Here is a 27,419-nt window from a genome sequence, read left to right on the forward strand (position 1 = left end):
CTTGTTTATCTGTCTGTTTGTTTGTTTATCTGTTGGTTAACGCCACATTAATTACTAGTACAGATAATTAATTGGGTTTGAATCAGACACTACAGTGACTGACATCTTGGGTGTTGTGCTATGCAAAGGAATACAATGACATACATCAACCATAGCGTTCACCGACTTTAAGAAATCCATTTATACAATTACTACTCTCAATTTTGTAGTATCCGTCCAGTGGAATTTGTTTGTGTATTTAATTATGGGATGATGTAATGTAGCTTGAATATTTTTGTGTGCGGCGTTAAGACAAACCGGATCACATTTCCACATGTGCTTTCTCAAAATGGGTTTACCTCGGAAATACTGCTGATATGTCTAGAAGTAAAAACAGGCTTAACCATGATTTGAACCAACTAGGGGGTTTGGGCAGTGAAAATATATTCTTGTCATAGTCAGAATTGTACAATCGAATCTGCTTTTAACAGAGATTTCTTATAGACGTGAAAATGGTTTGGTCGTGTATTTAAACACGTTAATTGCACAGACTAGAGGCAAACGGTCCACCGGTAGCCTGTTGCGGGGACATGTGAAATCTATCAAGTATATACAATGCTTTCCGGCCTTGTAATTATCCCCATTGTCATATGTCTCAGGTGTTCCAGAGAAGAGAAGATGGTACTGTTGACTTTTACCAGAACTGGGCGGAATACAAGTCTGGGTTTGGATCTCTTGGAAACGAATTTTGGCTTGGTATGAAAACGCTGGTGTACATATGAGATGGAGTTGCTGACACAGAGCAATGCATACTCATGCTACATTTAGGAGATAAACATCATGTGCTGGCCAATTTCCGGGTGTTATTGAGTATTTGAAGCACGGGAATACATTTGGAACCAACGACGTCAGCCGGAGGTTTCAAATGAAACATTGCCGTGCTTCAAATACTTAATAAATTGGTCTACACATGATGTTTATCGACATTGTAATCAAAAACGTAAACCAAAGGGTTTTACTGTCTGCACTTGTTTACATCGAGTATGGGTACAGCAGTAAAGTGTCATCAGCTGGCCGTTTCAGTTGGCTCCCAAGGTAGCATCTGGAGTTGCTCATTTGTGACGTCATTCTAACTTTATGTCACAATATGATTTGAGTGACGTCACCACTGTTGATGACACAACAAAACAATTGTATGCGATGTTTCTACGTGTCGATACGCAGTGAATAGTTTTCCAGTTTCCGGGAATCTAAAATCATTTGATCATGTTTTTCAAACAATCAGATTGCAGAACACAGTGACTTTATGTTTACAATTTATAGTCAAGAGAGTATTCGTTGGCATACAGGATCACATATGGTTTTACATCACAATTTGGTGGTAGATCCTGCTCTCTAGTTTGACTTATACCATGTGATCCCGCGTTTCACATGGACGTCAGTGACGGGTTCCAGTGGGGGAACGGAATAACCTCTCCAATGGTGGAAAGCTAGGAAACCACACTATTTGATGGTGATTAACTGCATGTTCAAGATACGATCATAACTGTACAATAATTGGTCGTTTGGCAAATATATACTTTGAATGTGAAAAGGATGTCTGTCCCCTTCAATGAAATGGGGTTAATCCGCAGTATTACCCATTAGTATTCCGAGGGATACGGGGCACTCATTGCTATCTGAGGTCATCCTGCCATTTTCGATTCGACATTTTGTATGAGAGTAATGCTTAATGTGCACACGCCCCATGTGTTCACTTGCTTGGTACACATAGTATAAGTTTTATGCTGATCTACATTTTAGCACAGAAACAAACACTTAAAACATACAGATTCTATATGCCCAATGCCAAACACTGGAAAACGTTTCTGTATTGTTGAATATGCGCCTTACTTACAATACACTTTATGACGCAAAGATATTGTTGCGTACATTGCGTCCATGAAAAAGAGATATGTTCTAGTATTGAATATGCCATTGTCGATTACATCAGCCGCCCGGAGACTTCCGTTGTTGTAGGATTAATGAGATGAATATCGAACCATATTTTTTTCTTGGAAGAGACTAGCTGCCACCTCCATCTTCCACTTAGCAATGTTTGTAGCACTGTCAAATGTATGGTGTCTTGTAAGACCCAGTCGACTCAGTTTTAATTAGACACATTATGTCATTATATATATATCTCATTAGTAAGAAAGGCCTTGGGAAGAATAGGTTTTCACCTTTAATAAGATTTCTGCATGAAATAATCATTACCCAGAGCGTGGAGACCGTACGTGAGAGGCCTATTTTGAAAGGCAATGACGAACAATAAAGAATGCTGTATTTGCTAACTTTGTTGACAGTAAAAACATGTACAATAATTTTTAATCAACCCGAAGAAAACAAGTTAATGATGCGTCTTCGTTATTCAACGCAGCGGCCACAACGTTGCTTTTCTGACTCAGAAGCTTCCACGGAGATGTCGTTCTAACACCCATAACTTTAAAGGCGAATGGTGGTACCTGTGACCATCTTGGTACTATCGAGGATCTTCCACTCCGGTAGACCTTTTCTACCAATGCAAATATTTAGTAGTAATGTGGACAGGCTTTAGAGGTTGTCTCTACCTGTGTATCGGGTAGGATCTCGACCTGGTCCTGCCTCCCTTGTGGATAAAAGAGTACGAGTAATTCCTCAGCCCTGTCAGAGGGTCAGAATTATGTCTGTTCTCCAGAATCGTGGAATACTTGTTGTTCTAAACGTTTGATCATGTTAGAAGTATGAGTAGTTGCTGTGACACATCTGTCAATCGAATGTTCAGGCGTGGTTTCAGTCACATTTATTTATCGATGACAGAGGTCTTGAGCATGACAGAGAAGTCAACATGGTGTGTGCATTCTAGTATTGCAGTCTGAGCAATGGGTTCATGAGTGTTTAGTATTGTTTTCTGTTGTCTGATACACGGTGTACACAAATGCGGGTCCGGATCCTTAAAGTCAGTAGGAACACCATTAAGTCACGACCCCTGACGAAAAGGGTTAGTATTGATATTCATGCTTGTTGTAAGAGGCGACTATCAAGATCGGGTGGTCATGCTCGATGACTTGCTTGTCTCGGCATCGTTTCAAAATTGCGTAGAGATCGATATTCATGATGTTTCCCACTTGACTATCCTGTCCAGACGCGATTGTTTTCATTCCACCACCATTTAGCTAGAATACTGCTGAGTGAAGCGTAAAACTAAACTCTCACGCTTCATTAGATCAGGACTAAAACAGTCATAGCCTACTAAAGGCGCACAGAGTTTTACACATATATCTAGCTTATTCCCAAAGCCTCCAAGGCTTCAGCTGTCCTTGTCAGGCCCCAATCCAGCGCTGAATTCAAATTCAAAACGTTATTTCAATACACGAAGCAACAAAAGGGCACATGATCAGAAAGTGTTCAGTAACCGGTGTACCGCTCCAGGAGTTGTCACTGAGGTAACTCTTGCTGATTTTGTCTCACTGGAAGTAAAACCATTATCATCCAGACTACCGAATCACTTTTCAGATATTACATAAGGATCGGAGACCATCTTTACTAAAGAATACTAAGCACAAACAGATCACGTGTATTTATATCTTCTCTTGTATGAGGTTTTAGAACCATGTAAACATCAATCAGATTTGTATAGTGCACATGCTTCTGGCAAACGCGACTGTTGTTGTTGGTTACGCAATGTTAAGGTAAAACAATGGCGTATGTTGTTGCTAAAGCAGCACACTACAAAATATGTGAATGCACTTCTAGTACTATATTGTGATTTCATTCTGTATTCAAATGTTACATTTGAAAACCAATGCAGTAGTGTTTACTATTCATCACATGTACATGTGATGTTATTCTGGACTTGATGAAGATATCAGTCAGGATGTATTGACCATGTTTCATGTATGCATGAATACAATAGTTTCCTCCAGTTCGTCTTGACTGTTTACTTTCCAACCAAAGGACAATTTGGTCTCAGCGAAATCTTTGGATCGTCTTGTTATTTGTGTGTAGCCATCGTTACACAATACTCCACTGACATCTCAAGAGATTATTGATAGGGATTGTCATATCAGTCAAAGTGTGCCATGCTTCCCACTTCATGATCTCATTATTTCTAGCTGCCTAAGCATTATTGTTATACTTTATATAAACTTGAAGACTGTATATTACCAGTGACAATTTGCTGGCTCATGTAGAGGGCACAGAGCTTGTCGTACGTTCCTTGTATAGTGGCCTGCTTTGCTTTCCTAGCTATCTTAGTTCCTACTCTGATGTATCAGTGTCTAAAATTATTCGGAGTCAAACAAGAAACTTCACAAAATGTAATTTTTAAAAATGATGATTAATCTTTTCTCTGTTGATACATCTATGTATCCGAAATTGGATCCCTATCTTTCAACTCTAGAAAAACGTTACCAAAACATACTCAAACCCATCCATTCGTCGTGCAAATGACGTTAGTGCCAAATCGATGCCTTGCGAGAGCAATGGCGCAGAATCCCCAACCACGTGTTCACAAACATCAGGCAGTCGATGAGGAGACGGTGTTTGTTTGTGGTGAATGCGCGGGGCAGCCATACACAATATTGAACTGAGAAATTTCGAATTTGTATTCTTGTGACTTGACATTCTGTATACCCATGTTTTGGAATGGCGGTGTAGCCTAATGTCAGCAATGAAATAATAACAATTTAACCATCTTAACATCTCTTGGGCTTTTATAGTGCGCTGAAGAATGAATGTGAAGTTTCTTTTTTGACTATATTTCCTTTTTAATATCCTACAACGTCTTTAAAGTCAATGCATTGTTCATGTCCCGGGGCGCCTTTCACGAAGCAACCTATACAAAGTTTAACTTTAAGCCCCATTCTTTAACATTGCACTAAGGTTACCTAGCTGACTTGCGATCATCTTAATGTTTTGTGCAAGGAGACCCTGGCGATTAAATATCACATTCATTTAGTATAGCATTTCAAGTCATAATATGCTAAACCGTTGCCGGCGGGGATCTAACGCATTCTTCCGTGTTTCTTTGAAGGTAATGACATAATTAATCGTTTGGCAACGGCGAAACCATCACAACTGAGAATCGACATGAGAGACAAAAATCAAGTATCCGGGTATGCAAAGTATTCCTCCTTCTCTGTGGGGACTGAAGGTGCCAAGTACAGACTGACGGTTTCAGGCTACAGTGGCGACAGAGGTAGGTTCCTGGACAGCTCAAGGGAATGACAGTAACGAAGCACCAGAGTCATCTTCAAATCGTCTTACTTCGTCAATATGCTCCAATTTTCTGTTACAAACTGTAATCTTTTGAAACCGGAAAGACGAGATATTCTATTGCTTACACCTACCATGTATATAGTTATGTTTTAGAATTCAAATGTTTTTAACCGTCAGCACTGATACTGAATGCTGGATTTCTCATTATGGAATGTGAAGCGATCTTTAGTTTCAGCGTATCTGACCTGTAAGACTGTGAGAATATATGCAACAGGTACTGAAAGAACCTCAAACGATGTTATGACTTCATGGGCTATAGGAACCTCACAGTTGTCCGTCTCCGGGCGTCATATAATTTCTTATTTATCTTCATGTAAAATGCTTGAATTTCATTGGTCAATGACGCTTAAATAGGTTTCCGTTCACCCCTACGAAAAGGGTGACAAATAGAAAAGATATTACTCGGTGTCACGGTAACCACCAAACTCCTCACCGAGAAGATATATACAGTGTTCCCAGAAATTATTGAGAAAATCTTTGTTTTTTTTTCTAATGATGCTAAGATTGGAAAAAGGGCTTTCACTATGCACTAAGCTTACTAAATAAGGGAGACAACTCTTGAAGGCTTAGAAGGCAGCTCATTAAGTCAAGAGTTATCTCCCTTGTCTGAGCAGACGGCTTCCTGTGTTGACATGGCAGAATTTACAGCAAGAGAGAAAAGAAAGCTCATTCTAGATGATTTTGAAAGGGGTGAGGCTGATGCTAAAGTGTTAGCTTGTAGACATGGTATTCCTCTGTCTACAGTACACAGAACTTTGAAGAATATTCAAACAGGAACCGGGATAGAGCACAAAACAGGGGCAGGTCGGCTTAGGAAATTCAGTGTTGTGGATCGCCGAAGACTTGGGCAGATTGTGAGTAGGGGCAAATTGAAAAGTGTTGAGAACATCAGAAATTAAATGATTAGTAGAGGAAGTCCTCAGGTATGCAATGAAACAGTTACGCAGGAATTACAAAGACTTAATTGGGTGAAAAAACATGGAATTCCCTCGCCGTTGATGAAAGATGCACAAAAGGAAAAACGTTTAAACTGGTGTCGGGCTCATGAAAATCAAGATTGGGATAATGTTTTCTTTTCGGATGAAAGTTCTGTTTGGCTTTTCCCTAATTGTGTGAAAATTTGGACCAAAGATACTGTCAAACCTATCTACCAGCGACCAAAACATAGCCCGAAGTTTCACATGTGGGGTGGCATATCGGCTCGCGGAGTGACGCCATTGTGTGTTTTCACGGGAAACTTGACAAAAGAAAGATACGTTGACATTCTAAATGGTCACCCTCTTCCGACAGCACAAACATTGTATGAAGATGATTGGATTTTCCAGCATGATAATGACCCAAAACACACTGCGCGCTACACAAAACAGTGGTTGTCGGGCGAAAATGTTCAAGTTTTAGACTGGCCCAGTTACAGCCCAGACCTAAACCCAATTGAGAATGTGTTGGGAGTCATGAAGGACAGAATAAACCAAAGGGACTGAGAAATATTGAAGATATGAAGGCCGAGGTGGTCCAATATTGGGATACCCTGTCACACGATTACCTACAAACTTTGATGGGTAGTGTGCCTAGGCGTATTCAGGCATGGATTGCTGAGCGAGGAGGTCTAACAAAGTACTAAAACAAGACTGAGACTGTAAAAGGATGATGTTTTAACATGTTTATGTAAGTAAAACGCCAGAAGTTAATAAACGCAATGAGTTACATGACGCAACATGATTCTCAATAATTTCTGGGAATACTATAGCTAACAATGGTATGACGTGGAGTATCGGGATTTCGAAAACCGTTTTCGAGTAGCTGTTTTGGAGTTCATTGAGTACAGATTTATTTATCGACGTTCACTGTTTCATTGTAACCAGTTGATTTATTGAATCGTTTGCACACACAACTTCACCATAATTAATCATTTTTATAGCAGTTTTATGCATGTCGGAGATGTTTCACTGAGAGTCGATCAGTCGAGAGGCACACACTATCTTGTCTGCATGTCGTATAGTCTGCCTCGGTCTTCAAGATAAAGTAAAATGATATGTTGTATATTTAACATGGCGGTAAGATAAATACATTTTATCTAGCCTCATGCAAGAATGTCGAGTTTTGATTGGTCCACGTAACTCTGATAAAATACCATGTGATCAATCATGATCCACGAGCGGGAGTATAAAAGTCGTATACTCCCGCTACGAAAGTCATATCACCCCGCTACGCCTCGGTGACGACGCGAAGTGAGAAAAGCGTGCATCGAGAAGCCTTTAGTAACGTGCGGTGCATTGAGGTCAAACGACCAACTGGTGTCAACGTGGCAGCAAGTCGATTCGATGCGTGTTGTTTTGTTTTGATATCGTGAAAACATTCAGCTAGATAAATGCGTTATCACATCGTGTCGAGGGAAATACGGGATTTTATACACGATGTGATAACTTATAGTATGCTTGTGGTCTGAAGTCTCTGGCTCGGGGAATACAACCTTACTCGAGACTGATAAAACCCCGTATTTCCCTCGACACGATGTGATAACTTATAGTATGCTTGTGGTCTGAAGTGCGCCTTTTTCTGGCAGTGTCATCCCTCGACTACCGTATTACCCTCGAAAGAAGAATACAATTTATTATATTCGTGTGTGTTCAGTCTCACAGATAAAGACCCGCAAAGGTTCCAGGGTAGAATAGGCCTTCAGCAACCCATGCTTGCCATAAAAGGTGACTATGCTTGTCGTAAGAGGCGACTAACAGGATCGGGTGGTCAGACTAGCTGACTTGGTTGACACGTGTCATCGGTTCCCAATTGTGCAGAGCAATGCGCATGTTGTTGGTCACTGTATTGTCGGGTCCAGACTCTATTATTTACAGACCGCCGCCATATAGCTGGAATATTGCTGAGTGCGGCGTAAAAACAAACTCACTCGCAGATAAAGTAAATATCTGTTTGAGCTGGCGCAATAAACAGTTGCAATCAAACAAACGATCGGTAGTACATGAACGGAATTAAAACTGAAATACTGGGAACATGAACACGTTCAAAACGCATTAGTAACAGGGTAGAGGGAAGTTACTTTTGTCCAGTAGTGTCTTGACCTTTCCGTTCCCCAGGTGACTCATTTGCCAGTGCTCATGACCGCATGTACTTCTCCACTAAGGACAGGGACAACGACATATGGCAAGGCAACTGTGCTCTCACGCGGTACGGTGGCTGGTGGTACAGGGACTGTCACAGCAGCAACCTGAACGGTCAGTACGGCAACGATGATTACAGTGACGGCATGAACTGGGATAGCTGGCACGGTTTCCATTACTCTCTTATGTGGACTGAAATGAAACTAAGACCTATTTAGACATTATTATATTTTTGTTGAATAACTAATTGAAAATGGCGTAATCATATATATAGAATAGCAAACCAAACGCAAGTTTAAGAAGCATGAAATCTCACAAAAGTAAGCGTTCCTGTTAATGTCTTTCATAAAACAAAATGACCAATAGAAGCAGTTGCGTTTCCTTTGCTGTTCAGTATGTAATGTCAACTCTCCTGGGCACTGGTCCATTCACGGACAACGATTCAATGCTACTGTGGCAACTACATAGTGCGTGTGTGAGTGAGTTTATTTTTACGCCGCTTATAGCAATATCCTAGCAATATTACGGCGTGGGCACTAGAAATGTGTTTCACATATTTTGTCCATGTGCTGAATCGAATTAGTGTCTTCGGCGTGACGAGCGAAGTTTCAGGACCACTAGGCTTGCCTACCGAGAACACACACGCACGCACGCACGCACGCACGCACGCACGCACGCACGCACGCGCACATATTGCGTGTGATTAGAAAATAGCTCACCTGACACTCTGTTTCACCTTTACGTCTCCAAACTTGAACTAAGAGATAAACTATGTGTTACTTTTTAAATGTATTTACACAATTCAAACATATGTTCTTGGTCGCATTGTATAATCTACTTTGTTTGTGGTTCAGCACTTATATAGCTGTATCTGTAGTTCGGGTTGTCATTGGCTTCATTTTAATCGGTGGCTCTAATCAGGTGTTTTCATTGTTGTGGAAAACACTACTGGTTGTTTATTTGACGTGTTTACTGTCATAGAGAGAGAGAGAGAGAAAGAGAGAGAGAGAGAGATTTTCTGTAGGAATGCAATGAATGTTCAGTAGCTTTTAGAAATTTTAATCGTTCCCTATGAATCCTATGTTGCGTGTTTGCCTGTAACCCTGGTGTAGAATAACTGGTGGGATAGGATAATGAAACCACGGAGTTTGACGCTACATATTTATAGCTATCCAGTTGGGGAGATGTTGTCAGTTCTCAATCAACAAACACCATGTTATTGAGATCCTGTTTAACACAACTGATTTGTATCAACATCAAGCAGTATCGATGACGTCATTTCGAGGTTCAAGTACGTGAAGCAGGGTGGTTAGGTTTCGCAAGGTTATTGTTTATTTCATGTTACCTGTATTTAAGACAGCGAATATATCCTCATACTAATTTCTTCAGATCTGCATCAGTAGGTCTGAATTTGTATGTACATCACATTTATTCACTCAGAAAGCACTGGTAGTTGAAATGTTCATGTCTAACAAGTGCGATGATTTTACAAAACTGGCACATGCCCTTTTATGTCCCATACGTTTTGACATCGTATTATTTCTTTAACTTGGTTTTCAAAACAGATCAAACCCACAGTCTGGTCAGGTATTGCTGAAAACAAATGATTGAGCGTTTTTAAAATCAAAGATGTCAATTGAGTATCTCTTGCCATGATATTAGACTACATATGGACAATGTCAATAAGTTTTCATGCCACGTAAACATGCTGGGGACTTCAGGCATATCAAGAACTGCCCACGTAACAGGTAAATATGTTCCTTGACAGCCAGGCAGCTGCATACTTTCTTTTTTCCCCTTTTGTTTGATCCAGTCTATTCAATTCTTGTCATAGCGAATATAGCGAATGTAGTAACATGTCAGTGCTTTACTGATCTGTGATTGTCAGTACTCGTGTTCTCTATTGTTATTACCTTGATATGTGGATACTTTGCTGTCAACATTACCAGTATTTATAAAATAAATATATCCTCTAGACGTGTTAAACAGAGAGATGACTTGATACCATGTACCAGTACGCGCGACTGTATATTATTGTAAAACATGCTGACATCTGACTTTATTTTGAATAGCCCTAACCAAAAACACCTAATCCTGCTAGATTAAGAGATCAAATGGCAGTGTGAAAGTTTACCTATAAATCTCCAGATAGAAAACTGTCTTGGGATTGGTAATATTCAGTATATTCAAGTATGTCATGTATTTATCTTTTCAGTTCTTCAATAAGTCTCAGAGGTGTCAAGTTTTTCTTTTATTAGTATACCAAGCACTTACCAAGATACCAAGATGATTCTGTGCAAAACTGCTACCAAACGAATGCATTACATCCATTTGATTCGGAATTGTGATAGTGTCAGAATGTCCTCCTTACCTAACAACGCATTTGAGGTTATTGTACTAGTGTCGTGCATACTCTGCCGCGATATCGCTGGACCTACAAATTAAATATATTCAAACTATTCATCAATTACCCATTGATTCTTCTGCATGGCGTGGCTTGTATTGAAGGTAATGTCTTCTTGTCCCATGTTCAGGTCTCGTATCGGCCCACCTGCCTTTGGAGAGTACAAATGCACTTTGTGTCTGTTGTATACTTCCTCTATCTCTCATGTTCAGGTCTCGTATCGGCCCACCTGCCTTTGGAGAGTACAAATACACCTTGTGTCTGTTGTATACTTCCTCTATCTCTCATGTTCAGGTCTCGTATCGGCCCACCTGCCTTTAGAACGTACAAATATACCTTGTGTCTGTTGTATATTTCCCTTATTTCTCATGCTCAAGTCTCGCATCGGCCCACCTGCCTTTGGAGAGTACAAATATACCTTGTGTCTGTTGTATATTTCCCCTATCTCTCATGTTCAGGTCTCGTATCGGCCCATCTGCCTTTGGAGCGTACAAATATACCTTGTGTCTGTTGTATATTTCACCTATTTCTCATGCTCAGGTCTCGTATCGGCCCACCTGCCTTTGGAGCGTACAAATACACCTTGTGTCTGTTGTATATTTCCCCTATCTCTCATGTTCAGGTCTCGTATCGGCCCACCTGCCTTTGGAGCGTACAAATACACCTTGTGTCTGTTGTATATTTCCTCTATCTCTCATGTTCAGGTCTCGTATCGACTCACCTGCCTTTGGAGCGTACAAATATACCTTGTGTCTGTTGTATATTTCCCCTATCTCTCATGTTCAAGTCTCGTATCGGCCCACCTGCCTTTGGAGCGTACAAATACACCTTGTGTCTGTTGTATATTTCCCTTATTTCTCATGCTCAGGTCTCGTATCGGCCCACCTGCCTTTGGAGAGTACAAATACACCTTGTGTCTGTTGTATATTTCCCCTATCCCCCATGTTCAAGTCTCGCATCGGCCCACCTGCCTTTGGAGAGTACAAATATACCTTGTGTCTGTTGTATATTTCACCTATCTCTCATGTTCAGGTCTCGTATCGGCCCACCTGCCTTTGGAGAGTACAAATACACCTTGTGTCTGTTGTATATTTCCCCTATCTCTCATGTTCAAGTCTCGCATCGGCCCATCTACCTTTGGAGAGTACAAATATGCCTTGTGTCTGTTGTATATTTCCCCTATCTCTCATGTTCAGGTCTCGTATCGGCCCACCTGCCTTTGGAGCGTACAAATACACCTTGTGTCTGTTGTATATTCCCTCTATCTCTCCATTCTTGACGGGGTATGTTTACATGTTTACCATGTTATAGGGAATATTTCGGATTTTCTTTAGATTTAAGATTATTAACATTTGTGGAATCGTATTAGTATGCCCATGTGTGGGTATAACCAAAGCAGTTCGAAAAATGCTTAAAGATACTGTATTGTAGTGTATATTATTTATACTTCATAAACGGAAATAAAAAGACGGTTAATGCAAAGTATGTTTGTTTCTTTCTTCTTTTACGAGCAATATTCAAGCACTATGGCATCGGTCAAAACAATTGAACCTGGTCAGTGATTGACATCATCAGTATGGACTGGGATACGATGGCATACATCAACTAGGTGCGCGATCCTGACCCCCACCCGACCCTGTTAGTCGCCTCGTACAAGCAGTGATTGCTGGAATCCATGCTAAAGAGGAACATGCCATTTTGTTAGCATTGATTCCACCTATTTGAATGAGCATGTCATCCGGCATATTCCAGTGTTCAAACTGCGAATTAAGCATGAATCAATTTAGAAAGTACAGGGCGTACCGGAACTGTTCGGGCAAAAGACACAAATAAATCAAGACGTCTTATTGCATAACGCCCCATGGAACATCGATTTCAATAATCACCTTCAAGGACAGCAGCCGACTTTGACCTTGGCATTGGCGTTTGGATGGTGCATTTCATGGCAGTATAAATGGAAGACTCATACGCAGACTCTCTGGGGATGAGGGGCGCTATGCATACACAACCGGAAGCTGGACAGTGTACAATGTGATCATACCTTATCTTCATTCTAATGCTTTATACCTAACCTGACACATATCATGCCCCAAGTGCATTCCGGATCATGATACATACAATAAATACATACTGCCCAACATTGGAGCATGTACCTTTCTTTTGATGCCATTTGAAGCAATACAAAAAGTCTAAATCCAGGTAACCCAAGGTAAATACGTAGCAGTGTTCTGGAAATGGGGAAGAGATGAAATGGTCCGTTGCTGTCAGTCAAGGTATCGTGCTCTCTTGTGCATGGAATGACACCAAGACGACCGGATTCTTGCTTGATCGGTTCCTTGTTAGTTCTAAATGTCAATGCCTGGGAATAACTAATTGAGATGATCCACGTCACTGAGACTTTTATCCTACCTTTCTGTGCCATGTCCTCTATTGGTGTAATATATACGGTCCGTTTGAAGAATACAACCAAAACACAGGAGATGATGTTGCAAAGAATTTATTGTGAAAGAGACAAACGTTTCAGGAGTGTGAATAAGGTGCTTAAGTGTGAATAAGTTGCTTAAGCCTTCCTGTGAGACTATACATCAGCATGTAGGACGAGGCGCCTTCTCGAACCATAGTCGTCCTTTGACACGTCTACAACAAAAGCATAATGCACATTATATTATAAACGCGCTTCATGAGGGGTGAGTTTTACCTGGCCGTAAAGTCAACAATAGATATAAAAGACATGGCTAGAGTTTAGGGCTGACAAGAAAACATTTGTGTGGGTTGGTTGGCATCGAACCTCAGGCATCCAAGTCACAGAGTAAGGATAAACATAAGAAGAAAAGAGTTTTCTTTGTCCGTATAGAATTGTCTGTGTCTATATAGAGTTTCCTGCTGTCTATATAGAGTTTTATTTGTCTATATAGAGTTTTCTTTGTCTCAACAACTGACAATACAACTGTACAGTGGATATTTGGTTGTTTGTGATGTTTTACAGCACTTTCAGAAATGCCAGTTCAGCCATGAAACCGTATTTGTGGAAATGAAGATTTTGTTCCTTTCCGAGATTCAAAGCACATACAATGTAGTAAAGATATTACTGACTATTTGAAATGAGGCACGCTCTTGCTTGACAAGATAATAAGTCCTTTCTCAGGGTGATGTTGTCTTCAAACATTTCATGCACCACCAATCGAGAATCATTTTTCATACAGGCAGCTTAAATATTATCTCTGACCAAAGACTGAATATATGAACAGGGGAATGCAGTGTCTGCATCGTTGCAACAAACCAACCAGTTGACTGTTGACCGCACTGTGTACTACTTTTCCCATCCTTCTACTGAACAGTGGGATCTAAGAGGTAAAAGTGTCAACTTAGTTTTCAGCAATTTTTAAACATACTCAGAGGCCAAATTTATGGTGGCAAGTAATTCTGTTGTAAATCATCTAATTTTTTTCCTCTCTATTTGAATCAGACTTTCATTTATGTGTTGTGACTACAGATTTGGGAAGAGCTAACAGCAGCACATGCCCATATGGAATTACTTCATTGGAACAATTAGAACGTTGTATCACAAGAATGATAACTCTGTTTCCGTTTCATTGAAAAGGAATAAACAGTGCTATGTCCCTCGCATATTGCTGCCTTTAAATGCTTTTACGTTTTAAACAATGAAGACAAATGCGATTTGCTGAAAACATATTATATCAGAAATATTACGAGCTCTTCACCGAAAATTGCCTGATACATAATTGTGAAGAAGCCAAACCGAACCTTTCTGGTGTTATAAATTCCAAAAGTGACACACGATAATTACTAACAAAATACACTGACCCCAAAAAGAAACGCATAGCTGAAATCTCATTTTTAAAGTAGATTTTTTCGGAAAATATGGAATGGAATGACAATTAATGTAAATATTAAGTGTTTTTATAGTCAATACAACCAAAACAGACAAACAAACACAACCTCTGGTGATTATTCGCCACACCACAGCACTTTGAAAACGCTTTGTATAATCTGCACGTGGGAAAATCTGAAAGCATTATGCACGTGCAAATGCAGGATCTCAATCTTGATTATGATGGCTATAAAAGGGGACAGGTCCTGTTGCGATTCATTCTTCGAATTTCTTTCTATGCGACGCGAAAATGCCAAGGTTAAATGAAGAAAACAGAAATAGAGCCATTGGACGTCTGGAAGCTGGGGAAAGTCAGTCATCAGTTGCCAGACGTCTGAATGTGAGGCAGAGCACGATTTCCCGTCTCTGGCAACGATACACGCAACACAACTCGACCAGAGACCGTCCAAGGAGTGGGAGACCAAGGGTGACAACTCCAGCACAAGACCGCTACATCCGGGTGCTTCATCTGCGTAATCGGGCCGTCACTGCTACGTATACCGCTGATCACGTTCCTGGGCTGCGTAGAGTCTCTCCACAAACCATCAGGAATCGCCTAAGAGAGCATGGAATTCGACCTATGCGACCTCATGCAGGACCTGTTCTGCATCCCCATCACCGTCGTGCACGTCTTCAGTGGTGCAGGAACGTTCGGGCATGGAACCTCTTGAATTGGAGGAGGATCTGGTTCAGCGATGAGTCACGTTTTCTGCTGTACAGACATGATGGAAGGATGCGTGTTTACAGACGTCGAAATGAGAGATATGCTCGACAGTGCGTTCATGAGGTCAACAGACACGGTGGTGGAGGTGTAATGATGTGGGGAGGCATATCTATGAACGGCAGGACACAGTTGGTGCATGTGCAAGGGAACTCAATGCTGTACGCTACCGGGATGAAATTCTGAACCGTCATGTTGTTCCTACAATTGACGCTAGAAGGGAAATTTTCCAGCACGACAATGCAAGACCGCACACAGCACGCATTACCACGGATTTCCTTGCCAACAACAACATTACAGTTCTTCCATGGCCCTCAAAATCGCCGGATTTGAACCCAATTGAACATTTATGGGACCAATTGGGTAAACGGTTACGACGTCGGCCACAGACACGTCTACAGTTGGTGAATGCGTTGCGAGATGAGTGGAGAAGAATCCCACAAAGGCGGATACGACGTCTTATACAGTCAATGCCCAGGCGATGCAGAGCAGTGATTGATGCCCGTGGTGGTCACACCAGATACTGACTTTCTCACTATGCCATGGAAAATAGAGACGCTTAATACCACTGTGAATGATTGCATATGTCTTGACACACATTTGTTAATACCCGTGTGAATTATCATTGCTCAAGTTCCATTACTTTTTGTGCAATTTAAGTTAATAAATCATCTCTCATAACATTGGGTTTTCACCTATGCGTTTCATTTTTGGGCCAGTGTATATCAACTGATGAATTCGTAGAGAGTCTTGTCATGACATTGTATACAGTTGTCTGCACCATGCTCGTATACCCGAAGTGAAATGTTGACATACCGAGACATAAGTCTCATTAACCTATTCAGACAGTGACCTACTTTTCCTACGATCCGAATTTTCTCGAGTGAAAGTGAAAATAGACACCACAAACAACTCTGGTTAAAGTGAATTCCAATTCCTTGTTTCATAAGAAAATGGTATTTACAAATCAATTTTAACGTTAAGCTTTAAAAATACCGTCTATCTATACTCTATGTAGAGGTTCAGGCAGCATACCTTAATTAAACTGTGGAATCACAGACTGTCCCTGTTTGATGAGGTCGTAAAATGATTCACAATGTATCTGGCTCACTCCTTAAAGCTTTCTTTTTTTTCTTTTTTTTTGTGTTTATGTGTGTGTGTGTGTGTGTGTGTGTGTGTGTGTGTGTGTGTGTGTGTGTGTGTGTGGTTATAAATTCCAAAAGTGACACACGATAATTACTAACAAAATATATCAACTGATGAATTCGTAGAGAGTCCTGTCATGACATTGTATACAGTTGTCTGCACCATGCTCGTATACCCGAAGTGAAATGTTGACATACCGAGACATAAGTCTCATTAACCTATTCAGACAGTGACCTACTTTTCCTACGATCCGAATTTTCTCGAGTGAAAGTGAAAATAGACACCACAAACAACTCTGGTTAAAGTGAATTCCAATTCCTTGTTTCATAAGAAAATGGTATATACAAATCAATTTTAACGTTAAGCTTTAAAAATACCGTCTATCTATACTCCATGTAGAGGTTCAGGCAGCATACCTTAATTAAACTGTGGTATCACAGACTGTCCCTGTTTGATGAGGTCGTAAAATGATTCACAATGTATCTGGCTCACTCCTTAAAGCTTTCTTTTTTTTCTTTTTTTTTGTGTTTATGTGTGTGTGTGTGTGTGTGCGTGTGTGTGTGTGTATGCGTGCGTGCGTGCGTGCGTGCGTGCGTGCGTGCGTGCGTGCGTGCGTGCGTGCGTGCGTGCGTGTGTGTGGTGTGGTGTTGGTTTTGGTTGATATAGTATCAGTTCCGTACCAGACTGCCAAACCTTTCTTGCGGCAGAGCCTTGTTTTGAGGGTTCCACGATTTCGAGCTTTCCGAGTTTTTCTAACTCGCTGTACAACACAACACGCTGTACAGTGTGTTTGCTATGACTAGAAGAAGAGTAATGATATCAAATCATACTGATTAATATTTATGCATCCAGTTGAATATCGTAGTCTGAAAAGTTTGGACTGGTTATCGCACTAAGTTGCGCAATAGGACGGAAACATATTTTGACATGAAGGAAGCCAGTAAGCAATAAATGTATTGTTGTGAATGTTGTTTCCGTTTATAACTACATTAGTTACCAGTATTTGTCACTCCTTAGTACATTCAACGAAAGGGTAAGGGTGACACAAAACTTGTGAATCCAAATGAAATGTCAGAAACATGTGTCATGTCGAAATGCGCACATAAAATCTATAAAGTAAATCGACAAGAAAACTCTCAACTTGGGACCCGTTATAGAAACAAACGCTCTTCAGTCCTGTGTTTATTTGGACTGACCGTGGCACTGTTCTCATAAATTCGTGGCCCTGTTCTCATAAAATCAACTTCAAATCGCGTTACACACTGATAACGAAATGACGACACAGCTTGTTCACGTGATTCACTTAAAGACATTATTTTGAAAGCGACTTACCAAATGATTACATGTCGATCATGTCCACGTTGGGTTGGATGAAGGCTGTTAGTGAGAACACTCTACACGTGTCATGAGGAAACATCAGGTCCAGCACCATTCCTGGAATGTTGTGAAGGGAAATATAAAACGTCATCGCCCCTACCTAATCATTGACTCATTCCATCATCATGTTTTTGTTTTGCCCTGTATCTAGAGTATAGATTTTTGCAGATAATAGAATAGGGTTCTTCAACTTATGGCGCCAACCCCTGACGATTCGGGTTAGAATAGGACTCCCGTCACCGGTTCCTGTCGAGAGAGGCGACTAACGGGACCGGGTGGTCAGTAAAGCTTAACACGTGTCATCGTATCCCAGTATATCGCTGTTTATTCTTTGATCACTGGATTGTCTGGTCCAAACGCGATTGTCTACTGTTGTCAAGTAGCTGGGATATTGCAGAGTGCGGCGTCGTTCATGTTGGTGGGTTTCGGGATATGGGTGAAATCTGTGATTTGTTTGGTATTGGCTTCATGTATCGACATAACGCGATACAAGGGTGTTGATGAATAAATTCAGCTACTGAATAGTGTTTTAAACAATGTGTCAGTGAGCTGTTTATACCTAGGTAATCATTCGATTTGAATTTACCGATGGGTGTATTATATTTTAAAAAATGATTTTAGTATTTGCCATCATAAAAGTCTTCTGAAGATTCGATTGAGTCGGCAGAACGGGCAACTGGATCAGCCTCCACGTTGACAGACTTGTCACAGGTGTCGTAACAAAGGCCCCCTTTGCTCTGTCCGTAATACACGGCAATGTAATCCCCAGAGGTCACTTGAATACGGTCTGTTTCGTTGACGTAGACAACTTGAGGGCCGTCATGGACAGTCTTCACAATATTTTGACCAACAAAGCTGATCCTGCAAATTTGTTACATGTATAATAAAACATTAAATATACTCATCTAAAAAGGTTAAGGCACACCCTAATATTCAATATTTTAGTATCATTTTGATCATTATATGCACTATTAAATACTTTAATGTAAAAACATAGTAGTCCTTGACTTTCATAGCGAGTATAAACTCAGACACCTGTTTGTCAAACGTGAAGGCATTGATCATTCAGCTAAGAAAGGGTCTTGAGGTGGATGTACTATGGATCGTCAGACAAGTCTTCTGGATTGAAATTGACATTTACATATCTGCGGCTGCATTCGGAAATACTCTATATGGCAGAGGTTTGTAAACCATTCTGTATCAGACACTTCGGTGACTGAAATGATCAGCATCAACCTATACAGTCAGGATACGATGTCATGTATTACGCAGATCTGATCGACTGTTGCGACAGGTTTAGTGGCGTGAACCAGAATAGACACTTACTGTTGGGTGGATGTGTTGTTGATGTGTCTCCAGACCTGCAGTGCCAGGTTACCACTGAACTTAGAGTAGAACTTCCAAATCGACACCTGGCCATCTACGCGAATCCTAAAATTGCTGTTCAGGCCGATGTACACCTTCTCCAAACTCCCAACACTGCTGCGGCTCGTTATGGGCAAGGAGTTCACTTGGCTCATTGAGTTTGTTCGCTTCTGTAAATGATATGTATGACACAAAAGTTTAAGGAAGGAAGTTAATAATGAATCATTTTTCCGGTTTCCATGCTTGGGCATTATTGAGACATGCTGCTTCTTTATCTAATATCTTTGAGCTTGCAGATGATGGAATCTGAACCACACAAACTTCTTGACTTCATTGGTATCGGTTGATATTATGTGCATAATCGTCTAATCGAGCTGATCACCTGATCCATCAGTCTACCTCTTGCGAGCATGGATTACTAAAGGGAACGTGATGATCATACGTTAGACATACATACTGCTCCTACAACTAACGAGTGTGCATTTCCTTGTAGCCTAACAACTAACGGTCCATTTATCTTTGTCAACGATGGGCTATAAATCATCCAGACCACACAATCCCTTGATTGACACCATCTATCAATGCCATCTCGGTCCGACCGCACCTACTCAGGCAAGCAGATAGTCACCTTGTAAGACCAACTGGGGAGATTCTTCAAAATTAAGAGACTATGAAAATACTCACTGGTCCAAGTATGGCTTTTAGTGAAAATATCTGGCAACTGTCCTGAGTTGCATGGGTATAAATCTTCCCCGACACAAACAGGGACGCATCTGCCACATCGATCCAGGACATCTGGGCTGCGGTAGGTGAGTCTGCGGCTTCGCATTCACTGTAAGTGATACCTGCCGGAATTGCCTCGTAATAGATACCAATGACGTCTCCAGGCTGTACCTGTATCCGCTCGTGCTCTGCTACCTTGAGGGTATCTGACTGTCCAATTACGGTACTCATAAGGTGGTTCTGCCCAACAAATTCATATCTGAAAGTAAGTGAGTGAGTTTAGTTTTACGCCGCACTCAGCAATAGTATATGGCTTTGGTCTCTAAATAATCGAATCTGGAAAAACAATGCTAAAGACCAATACTAACCTGGATCAAGTTTTGAAGGTAAATTGCGTGAATACTTTAAACTGTAAATATGCTAATCGGCTCATTTTGTGTCCAGATCCTATCGTTAATGTGAATATGTATCATTTTATGAAAGTTTGCTCCTTAAGGTTGTTACCTAGTGCATTTACCACAAAAGGGTTTTTACAAGATATCATTTTCCGTTTCCACGTTTTACTGATTCCGTTCATACATGTGTTTGTCTAGAGCTTATCTCCACACCTAACAATTGTGCACAAACAGTGACAGGGTTCTCCATTCAAATGGAATAAGAAATGCTTTAGGTGAGAATACATTGACAGGAGATATCTAAAAAACAAGTCTCAGGTACTATTCCGATTTCATCACGAGTATGTGTTTGTGAAACACAATGAAACAGGAAACTTAAGGTGACGGCTACCTGCAGTTTTGACAGTTTGTCCGGAACCTTTGATGTCGCTGTATTTTTTATCACACAATTTAACCAACTAGCCAGCCAACCAACCAACCAACCAACCAACCAACCAATCAATCAATCAATCATACTGAAATGCCACTGGCCTGCAGTGTAATAATTATGAGACAAAATTAGATTAAACCATGTAGCGTTTACTCACGCTTGTCGCGTGTTAAAAACAGTGGTCAACGTTGAACAAAACGTTTGACAAATCAGCTCGGATCTCATCTGTGTTCGATAAGATGAATACGTTGATCACTGGTCCCTTGGGGCCCCTGTGTTGATGTTTCGGGTTCAGGGAACATGACCAAACATTGAGGGTGCATCAACCCATCCCCTCTCGTGACCAGTGACCAACTCCTAATGTGGTAAGACAATACATACCGATCATCTCCTAGATCTCCTCGTGGTCTCCAGACCTGGAGTTGTGCCTCGCCCACAGCGACGGAGAAGAACTGCCATTGGATTATCTCCCCTTCCTCCAGGATCCTCGTAAGCGCGTTATTTCCGAAGTAGCTGCGAAGTGGCACACCCTCCAGCTCACGTTCTATTATTGGCAATGTGTTGCTCTGACAAACCTTATCTGAACGTCGAAAAATATAAAACAGTTAGCCAAATCAATGGATTTACTAAACGTACGCTGATTATTTGCGAAGTATTGCATAGACGCGACAATATTGTGTTGGATGAGTCTAGTGCGAAACATGAAAAAGTGACACATGGGTGGTGCGCATACGTTTGAGACTCTGAAGTCCAACTGGACAAGATAGCTAACCACCTCTCCGCCAAGTCGAGAGATTCATGATGTTGAAATATTATGGTGTCCCTTGGCACACGTTTAAGAAATCATGTGACGTCTGAATACAGATTAGCACTTCATGAAGTACAGCTTTATATCTCATCCGTCAACATGACACATGTCGAACTTATAAAGCGGATTCGTGTGCTATGTATATTCTCGCTGGAATATATCTGTTTGTCGTGGACACTACTCTCAAAAGATTATTTTTGCGAATTATAACATAACATAAAGACATAGGCCCCGCCTCACAAAGCACCCCAATACGTTTCATTTCCACTCAAAACAGTTTCAAGAGGTGTATTATTCTGGAACAAGTTGGGCACGTGGAAAAAACAGCTGAAAGGTTATAATATGTTTCAGACTTCAACATTACACTGGGAAGTTGCTAGTCTTTTCTTCGCCAGAAGTTGACGTCTCAAGTAAAGGGCACAATTTGGTGACGAGCTCGTGGATGGAGAAGAGTTCTCCCCACGGATAAATCACAGTTCCTTTCTCAAACAGCTAACGACAGAACACGTTCCATCATGTATTCGGGGAAATGGTCCTTGTGATCTGGAGTGGAATAAGAGCTTAGAAATGTTCATTATGATCTGGAGTGGTATAGGTGGTTGGACGTAAATGGCCGTTATGATCTTGAGTGGGATAAGAGCTGGGAAATGTTCGACATGATCTGGAGCGGTGTCAGAGTTGGGAAATGGTCCATATCACCTGGAGAAGGATAAGAGCTGGGAAATGGCCGTTATGATCTGGAGTGGGATAAGAGCTGGGAAATGTTCGACATGATCTGGAGCGGTGTCAGAGTTTGGAAATGGTCCATATCACCTGGAGAAGGATAAGAGCTGGGAAATGGCCGTTATGATCTGGAGTGGGATAAGAGCTGGGAAATGTTCGACATGATCTGGAGCGGTGTCAGAGTTGGGAAATGGTCCATATCACCTGGAGAAGGATAAGAGCTGGGAAATGGCCGTTATGATCTGGAGTGGGATAAGAGCTGGGAAATGTTCGACATGATCTGGAGCGGTGTCAGAGTTGGGAAATGGTCCATATCACCTGGAGAAGGATAAGAGCTGGGAAATGGCCGTTATGATCTTGAGTGGGATAAGAGCTGGGAAATGTTCGACATGATCTGGAGCGGTGTCAGAGTTTGGAAATGGTCCATATCACCTGGAGAAGGATAAGAGTTGGGAAATGGCCGTTATGATCTTGAGTGGGATAAGAGCTGGGAAATGTTCGACATGATCTGGAGCGGTGTCAGAGTTGGGAAATGGTCCATATCACCTGGAGAAGGATAAGAGCTGGGAAATGGCCGTTATGATCTGGAGTGGGATAAGAGCTGGGAAATGTTCGACATGATCTGGAGCGGTGTCAGAGTTTGGAAATGGTCCATATCACCTGGAGAAGGATAAGAGCTGGGAAATGGCCGTTATGATCTTGAGTGGGATAAGAGCTGGGAAATGTTCGACATGATCTGGAGCGGTGTCAGAGTTTGGAAATGGTCCATATCACCTGGAGAAGGATAAGAGTTGGGAAATGGCCGTTATGATCTTGAGTGGGATAAGAGCTGGGAAATGTTCGACATGATCTGGAGCGGTGTCAGAGTTGGGAAATGGTCCATATCACCTGGAGAAGGATAAGAGCTGGGAAATGGCCGTTATGATCTTGAGTGGGATAAGAGCTGGGAAATGTTCGACATGATCTGGAGCGGTGTCAGAGTTGGGAAATGGTCCATATCACCTGGAGAAGGATAAGAGCTGGGAAATGGCCGTTATGATCTTGAGTGGGATAAGAGCTGGGAAATGTTCGACATGATCTGGAGCGGTGTCAGAGTTGGGAAATGGTCCATATCACCTGGAGAAGGATAAGAGCTGGGAAATGGCCGTTATGATCTTGAGTGGGATAAGAGCTGGGAAATGTTCGACATGATCTGGAGCGGTGTCAGAGTTTGGAAATGGTCCATATCACCTGGAGAAGGATAAGAGCTGGAAAATGGTCGTCGTGATCTTGAGTGGTATAAGAGCTGGGAAATGTTCGACATGATCTGGAGCGGTGTCAGAGTTGGGAAATGGTCCATATCACCTGGAGCAGGATAAGAGCTGGGAAATGGTCGTCGTGATCTGGAGTGGTATAAGAGCTGGAAAATGGTCGTTATGATCTGGAGTAAGTGGAGCAAGATATGGAGCAAAAGTGTTAATAACATGATTTTACACAATTGCACAAGTAAAAATGTTGTTATTGATGAGATTTCTTACAAGGATTAGAAAGGCATACGCGACAAAGCAACAGAAATCACCTTCCAGTTGAAATTGTGCAGCAAAGGGCATTGACTGTCTCGTAATAGAAATCAATTAGCATTCGTTTTGAAGAAGTTTCAAGGTCAAATCATTACGTCATGTCTTGACACGGAACATCGCCATTGAAAGAATACATGCTAGAGATTACCAATCTTCCATTGCCAGGTGTATGAATGTTAGTCTGTGCAGGATATCGTGGTTTGCAGCTCGTTGCAACCAAACAGGTATAACAAACGACCGTCCCCACACATGTAGACCTCGAGTTACCACTGCAGCCCAAGATCGGTACATCCGGATACTACAGCCAGAGTACCTGGACTTCAGAGGATATCCGATCAAACTGTACGGAACAGGTTGGAAGAGATTGGTCTGGGAGCCAGGAAAACCAACGTCGGGGGCGTGCTACGTCGTCGCCATCGCGTTCAACGTCGCCGTTATCTAAAATATTCATTTGGTTGAATAGACATTACCCTCTTCTAAACTGGTGTAAAATTTCATGCACTAAAATCTATTTGTGGACGACTTATACATGTCGCAGCAGATTTCTCGTCTGTGCATTTCTGAATTTTTTGGATTAGTATTTGTTACCCTTGTCCCTTATTTGTCAGTCACTGAACACATATTGGATATAATGGACCGACCTTTGAGACGTCCATCAACGCCACTTCAAATCATTTCTAGGATACGGAATGATCTTCCAAAAGACGTTTAGTAGTCTTTTATTACGGCAAAGGTGCCAGACCTGCATCAATAGTCACAAAGTGGGCACTCTTGCTGCTGTCGGTTTGAACCTCCTTTAGTGTTCTGGCTCACTGGGGTTTTCTAAGTCCACTGTTTGCATGACTGTTGATCTCTTGGAGCGGTTGTCTTTCCTTGTTATAACATTTCTTTGGTGACTTCTGATATCAGTTTATTCTCTGATGCTACCTCCTTAGTTCTTACAAAGACAAACCTAAGGACGAACTGTTCGGTAACTGCTCAACAACGATACAAGAATCTGCGATACCTGAATACAGAAGTCGTTCATCCACACAATCTGTCTTCATCTAAATCTCCAACTCCCCAATAGAGCCACTCAAAGAGTGAGTGAGTTGGTTTAGTCTTGCGCCGCTTTTAGCAATATTCTAGCAATATCACGGCGGGGCACACTAGAAAATGGGCTTCACACACTGTACCCATGTGGGGAATAGAACCCGGGTCTTCGGCGTGACGAGCGACCGCTTTAACCGTTTTCGTACAGCGGAGAGAAAGTCACTTGAACATCTGTGATAGAACTAACATTGTGTTGGACACATGCATAGATGGTTGTCTGAAAGAGACAACCAGGAAAAAGCGACGAAATGTGCCACGGCAAGCAAAACTACCATCAAATTTTCTAAAGAAAGTTGGATTTTGAGTGATGGATCCCAGTGATCATGAGGAAGCAGACACGCGTGTTTCTCTGCACGTTGAGGATGTATAGAAGAAAGGTGGCTCAAGTGCCTTGGTGAACATTGTTGATCGACGTCATGATAATTTTGGTGGGATAGGAAACTTTTCAGAACTAGAAATACCCATGTGATCTCTCCAGATTTATCCGGCTTTTGGAAAAGAAAAACACTTCAGGTTGCTTGACATTAATTCCATCAGCAAAGAACTTGACAAAGACACTAAATCTTCCTTTCTTTCACGCCTTTTCTGGGTGTGACACCACGTCACAGTTTAGTGGGAAAGGCAAAAGGACAGCTTGGAAGACGTGACTTGCATATCCAGAAGCTACCGCAGGTTTTCTGTACTCCACCCCTGAGCAATTTAGTCGTGTCAACGAATACTCATTAACATTTGCTACTACTAAACGATCTGTGTGCATTCTCTGACCGCAGCACTTCTCATGACAAAGTCAGTGACCTGAGAGAAGAGTTGTTCTGCCAAGGAAAGCGGATGGCAATGACTAACAATCTGCCAACAAGACGGAATGCTCTTACTCAACACACAAACCGGAGTATCTACCAAGCGAGGATGTGGCTGTGTATTCTAATACCAGAGTATCAGTTCCCTCTGATGGGGAAAAGACGACAATATTTAGAGTTCAGTTTGGATGACAATGATCGAGGCATCAAAAGCCTGCAGCGAACTCATAACGTGGATGTAAGTCCCAGCCACCCTGTTTCAGAAAGTTCATATGGAGACACTGACAGCTCGATTGCACTTCCCTTGACCAAAGAAGTACGCATATGAGAGCAAGCAATCAATGGAATCATGGGATTTTGAACCGAAACACATGAGGACGCCTCTCCTTTGACAAACCAAAGCATTGGGATAAACCCAAACGTGGTACGCAGAGGAAGGCCGTTAACCTTAACAAAATCAGGAAGTAAACATTTGGTACATTCAACAAACTGTTCGGATTACACGATGCCATTTAGAAAGTGGTCAAATGCAACATATGTCATATTTGGGATTTCACTTTCTTAGTAAAGTACAAATTCTAGTACTTTTTTTGGGGGGGTTGAGTCCCATCCGGGATTCGAACCCGCACCCTCAGAGTCAGGCACCTAATCGCCAGCACACAAAGTCAGCCGCCTAGCCCGCTCAGCCACCGCGACTTCCAAAAAGTACTAGAATTTGTACTTTACTAAGAAAGTGAAATCCCAAATATGACATATGTTGCAAACTGTTCGGAGCTCATGATGCCAACCACTGGATTGTCAGAATGACCCGATTTGATTTAGTCCGATGTCAAGTGGGATATTGGCGAGAGGGGCGTTAAACAACATAAAAACACAGTTTTAAAATACTGGGACTGGATTTTCAGGTTCTCTTAGCACTAAGATAGTGTTAAGTGTCATATATTAACAGTTACTTGCGACTACCATTGCGCTAAGAGAGCTTCGAAAATCTAGGCCCAGGTTTTCAACTCACCGAGAATGTAGTGGTCCGTGTCCTCGTCTTGAGTGCAGTTACAACTGCTGTTGGAGATTATGTGGTTGTGGATCTGACACAGCTTGGACACCCTGTTGTAGGAGAACAGAACGCAAGATTGGAATGTGCTGCACTCACGGGCACATGCTCCAACATTACTACTACCAGGAACCTCAGACATCTGGCTGTCTGAACACTTGTAGCCCTGAACGTCAAGATATCTCAAGTATCTGTATCTGTCTGTGACCGGAGTGCAAGACACTTGAAAAATACATGACAGCAAAACAAGGATTTTTGCAGAACATTCAATCATTAGTCAAAATATGTTTTTTTCTTCAAACAAATTGGCAATTTGTAAATCAGAATCTAAATTCTTCACGCATGAAAAGTCCTGATAGTCTGAACGAACTAAGGCATGAAGAACTGTGATGCAGAGTTTATCTTTAACAGTGGAAAGGCCGACATATTAATGATTAAAATTAATTAATGGTCAACGCCCTCTGTACATGACAAGAGAACGCGACATGAACAAAACCTACACACGCCTTATTTGTCTTTGTACACAGGATTTCAAATTCAGTG

At 41.6% G+C, this 27,419-nt stretch overlaps 2 protein-coding genes across 2 annotated transcripts in view; one reads left to right on the plus strand and one right to left on the minus strand.

Annotated features, from left to right (window-relative positions):
* The window catches only part of LOC137255566 (techylectin-5B-like), a 29,245-nt gene extending 20,634 nt beyond the window's left edge, over nt 1-8,611 (plus strand). Inside the window, exons 5-7 of the mRNA XM_067792992.1 lie at nt 639-735; nt 5,033-5,197; nt 8,370-8,611. Of these exons, the coding sequence (XP_067649093.1) occupies nt 639-735; nt 5,033-5,197; nt 8,370-8,611 (504 nt within the window). The remainder of the gene's footprint in view (nt 1-638; nt 736-5,032; nt 5,198-8,369) is intronic.
* A 4,787-nt stretch (nt 8,612-13,398) lies between these two features.
* On the minus strand, nt 13,399-27,150 carry LOC137255630 (uncharacterized). Its single transcript, XM_067793085.1, has 7 exons — nt 26,838-27,150; nt 21,228-21,426; nt 19,983-20,280; nt 19,260-19,468; nt 18,562-18,794; nt 17,889-17,990; nt 13,399-13,434 (listed from the first exon to the last, which is right to left on the minus strand). Exons 1-6 carry the CDS (start codon nt 27,148-27,150, stop codon nt 17,896-17,898), a joined length of 1,347 nt encoding a protein of 448 aa, XP_067649186.1. The 3' UTR covers nt 13,399-13,434; nt 17,889-17,895.
* Between the last annotated feature and the right edge of the window lie 269 nt (nt 27,151-27,419).

Source organism: Haliotis asinina, chromosome 11 (assembly GCF_037392515.1).
Source record: "Haliotis asinina isolate JCU_RB_2024 chromosome 11, JCU_Hal_asi_v2, whole genome shotgun sequence".
Lineage (NCBI taxonomy): Eukaryota > Metazoa > Mollusca > Gastropoda > Lepetellida > Haliotidae > Haliotis > Haliotis asinina.

Excerpts from the sequence above, each read along its gene's own strand:
- LOC137255630 (XM_067793085.1), bottom strand. The coding sequence starts at position 27,150 with ATGATTGAATGTTCTGCAAAAATCCTTGTTTTGCTGTCATGTATTTTT. Across the intron at positions 20,281-21,227 it reads GGAGATCTAGGAGATGATCG|ATATGAATTTGTTGGGCAGA; the intron begins GTATGTATTGTC and ends ACTTACTTTCAG. Across the intron at positions 19,469-19,982 it reads TAAAAGCCATACTTGGACCA|AAGCGAACAAACTCAATGAG; the intron begins GTGAGTATTTTC and ends TATCATTTACAG.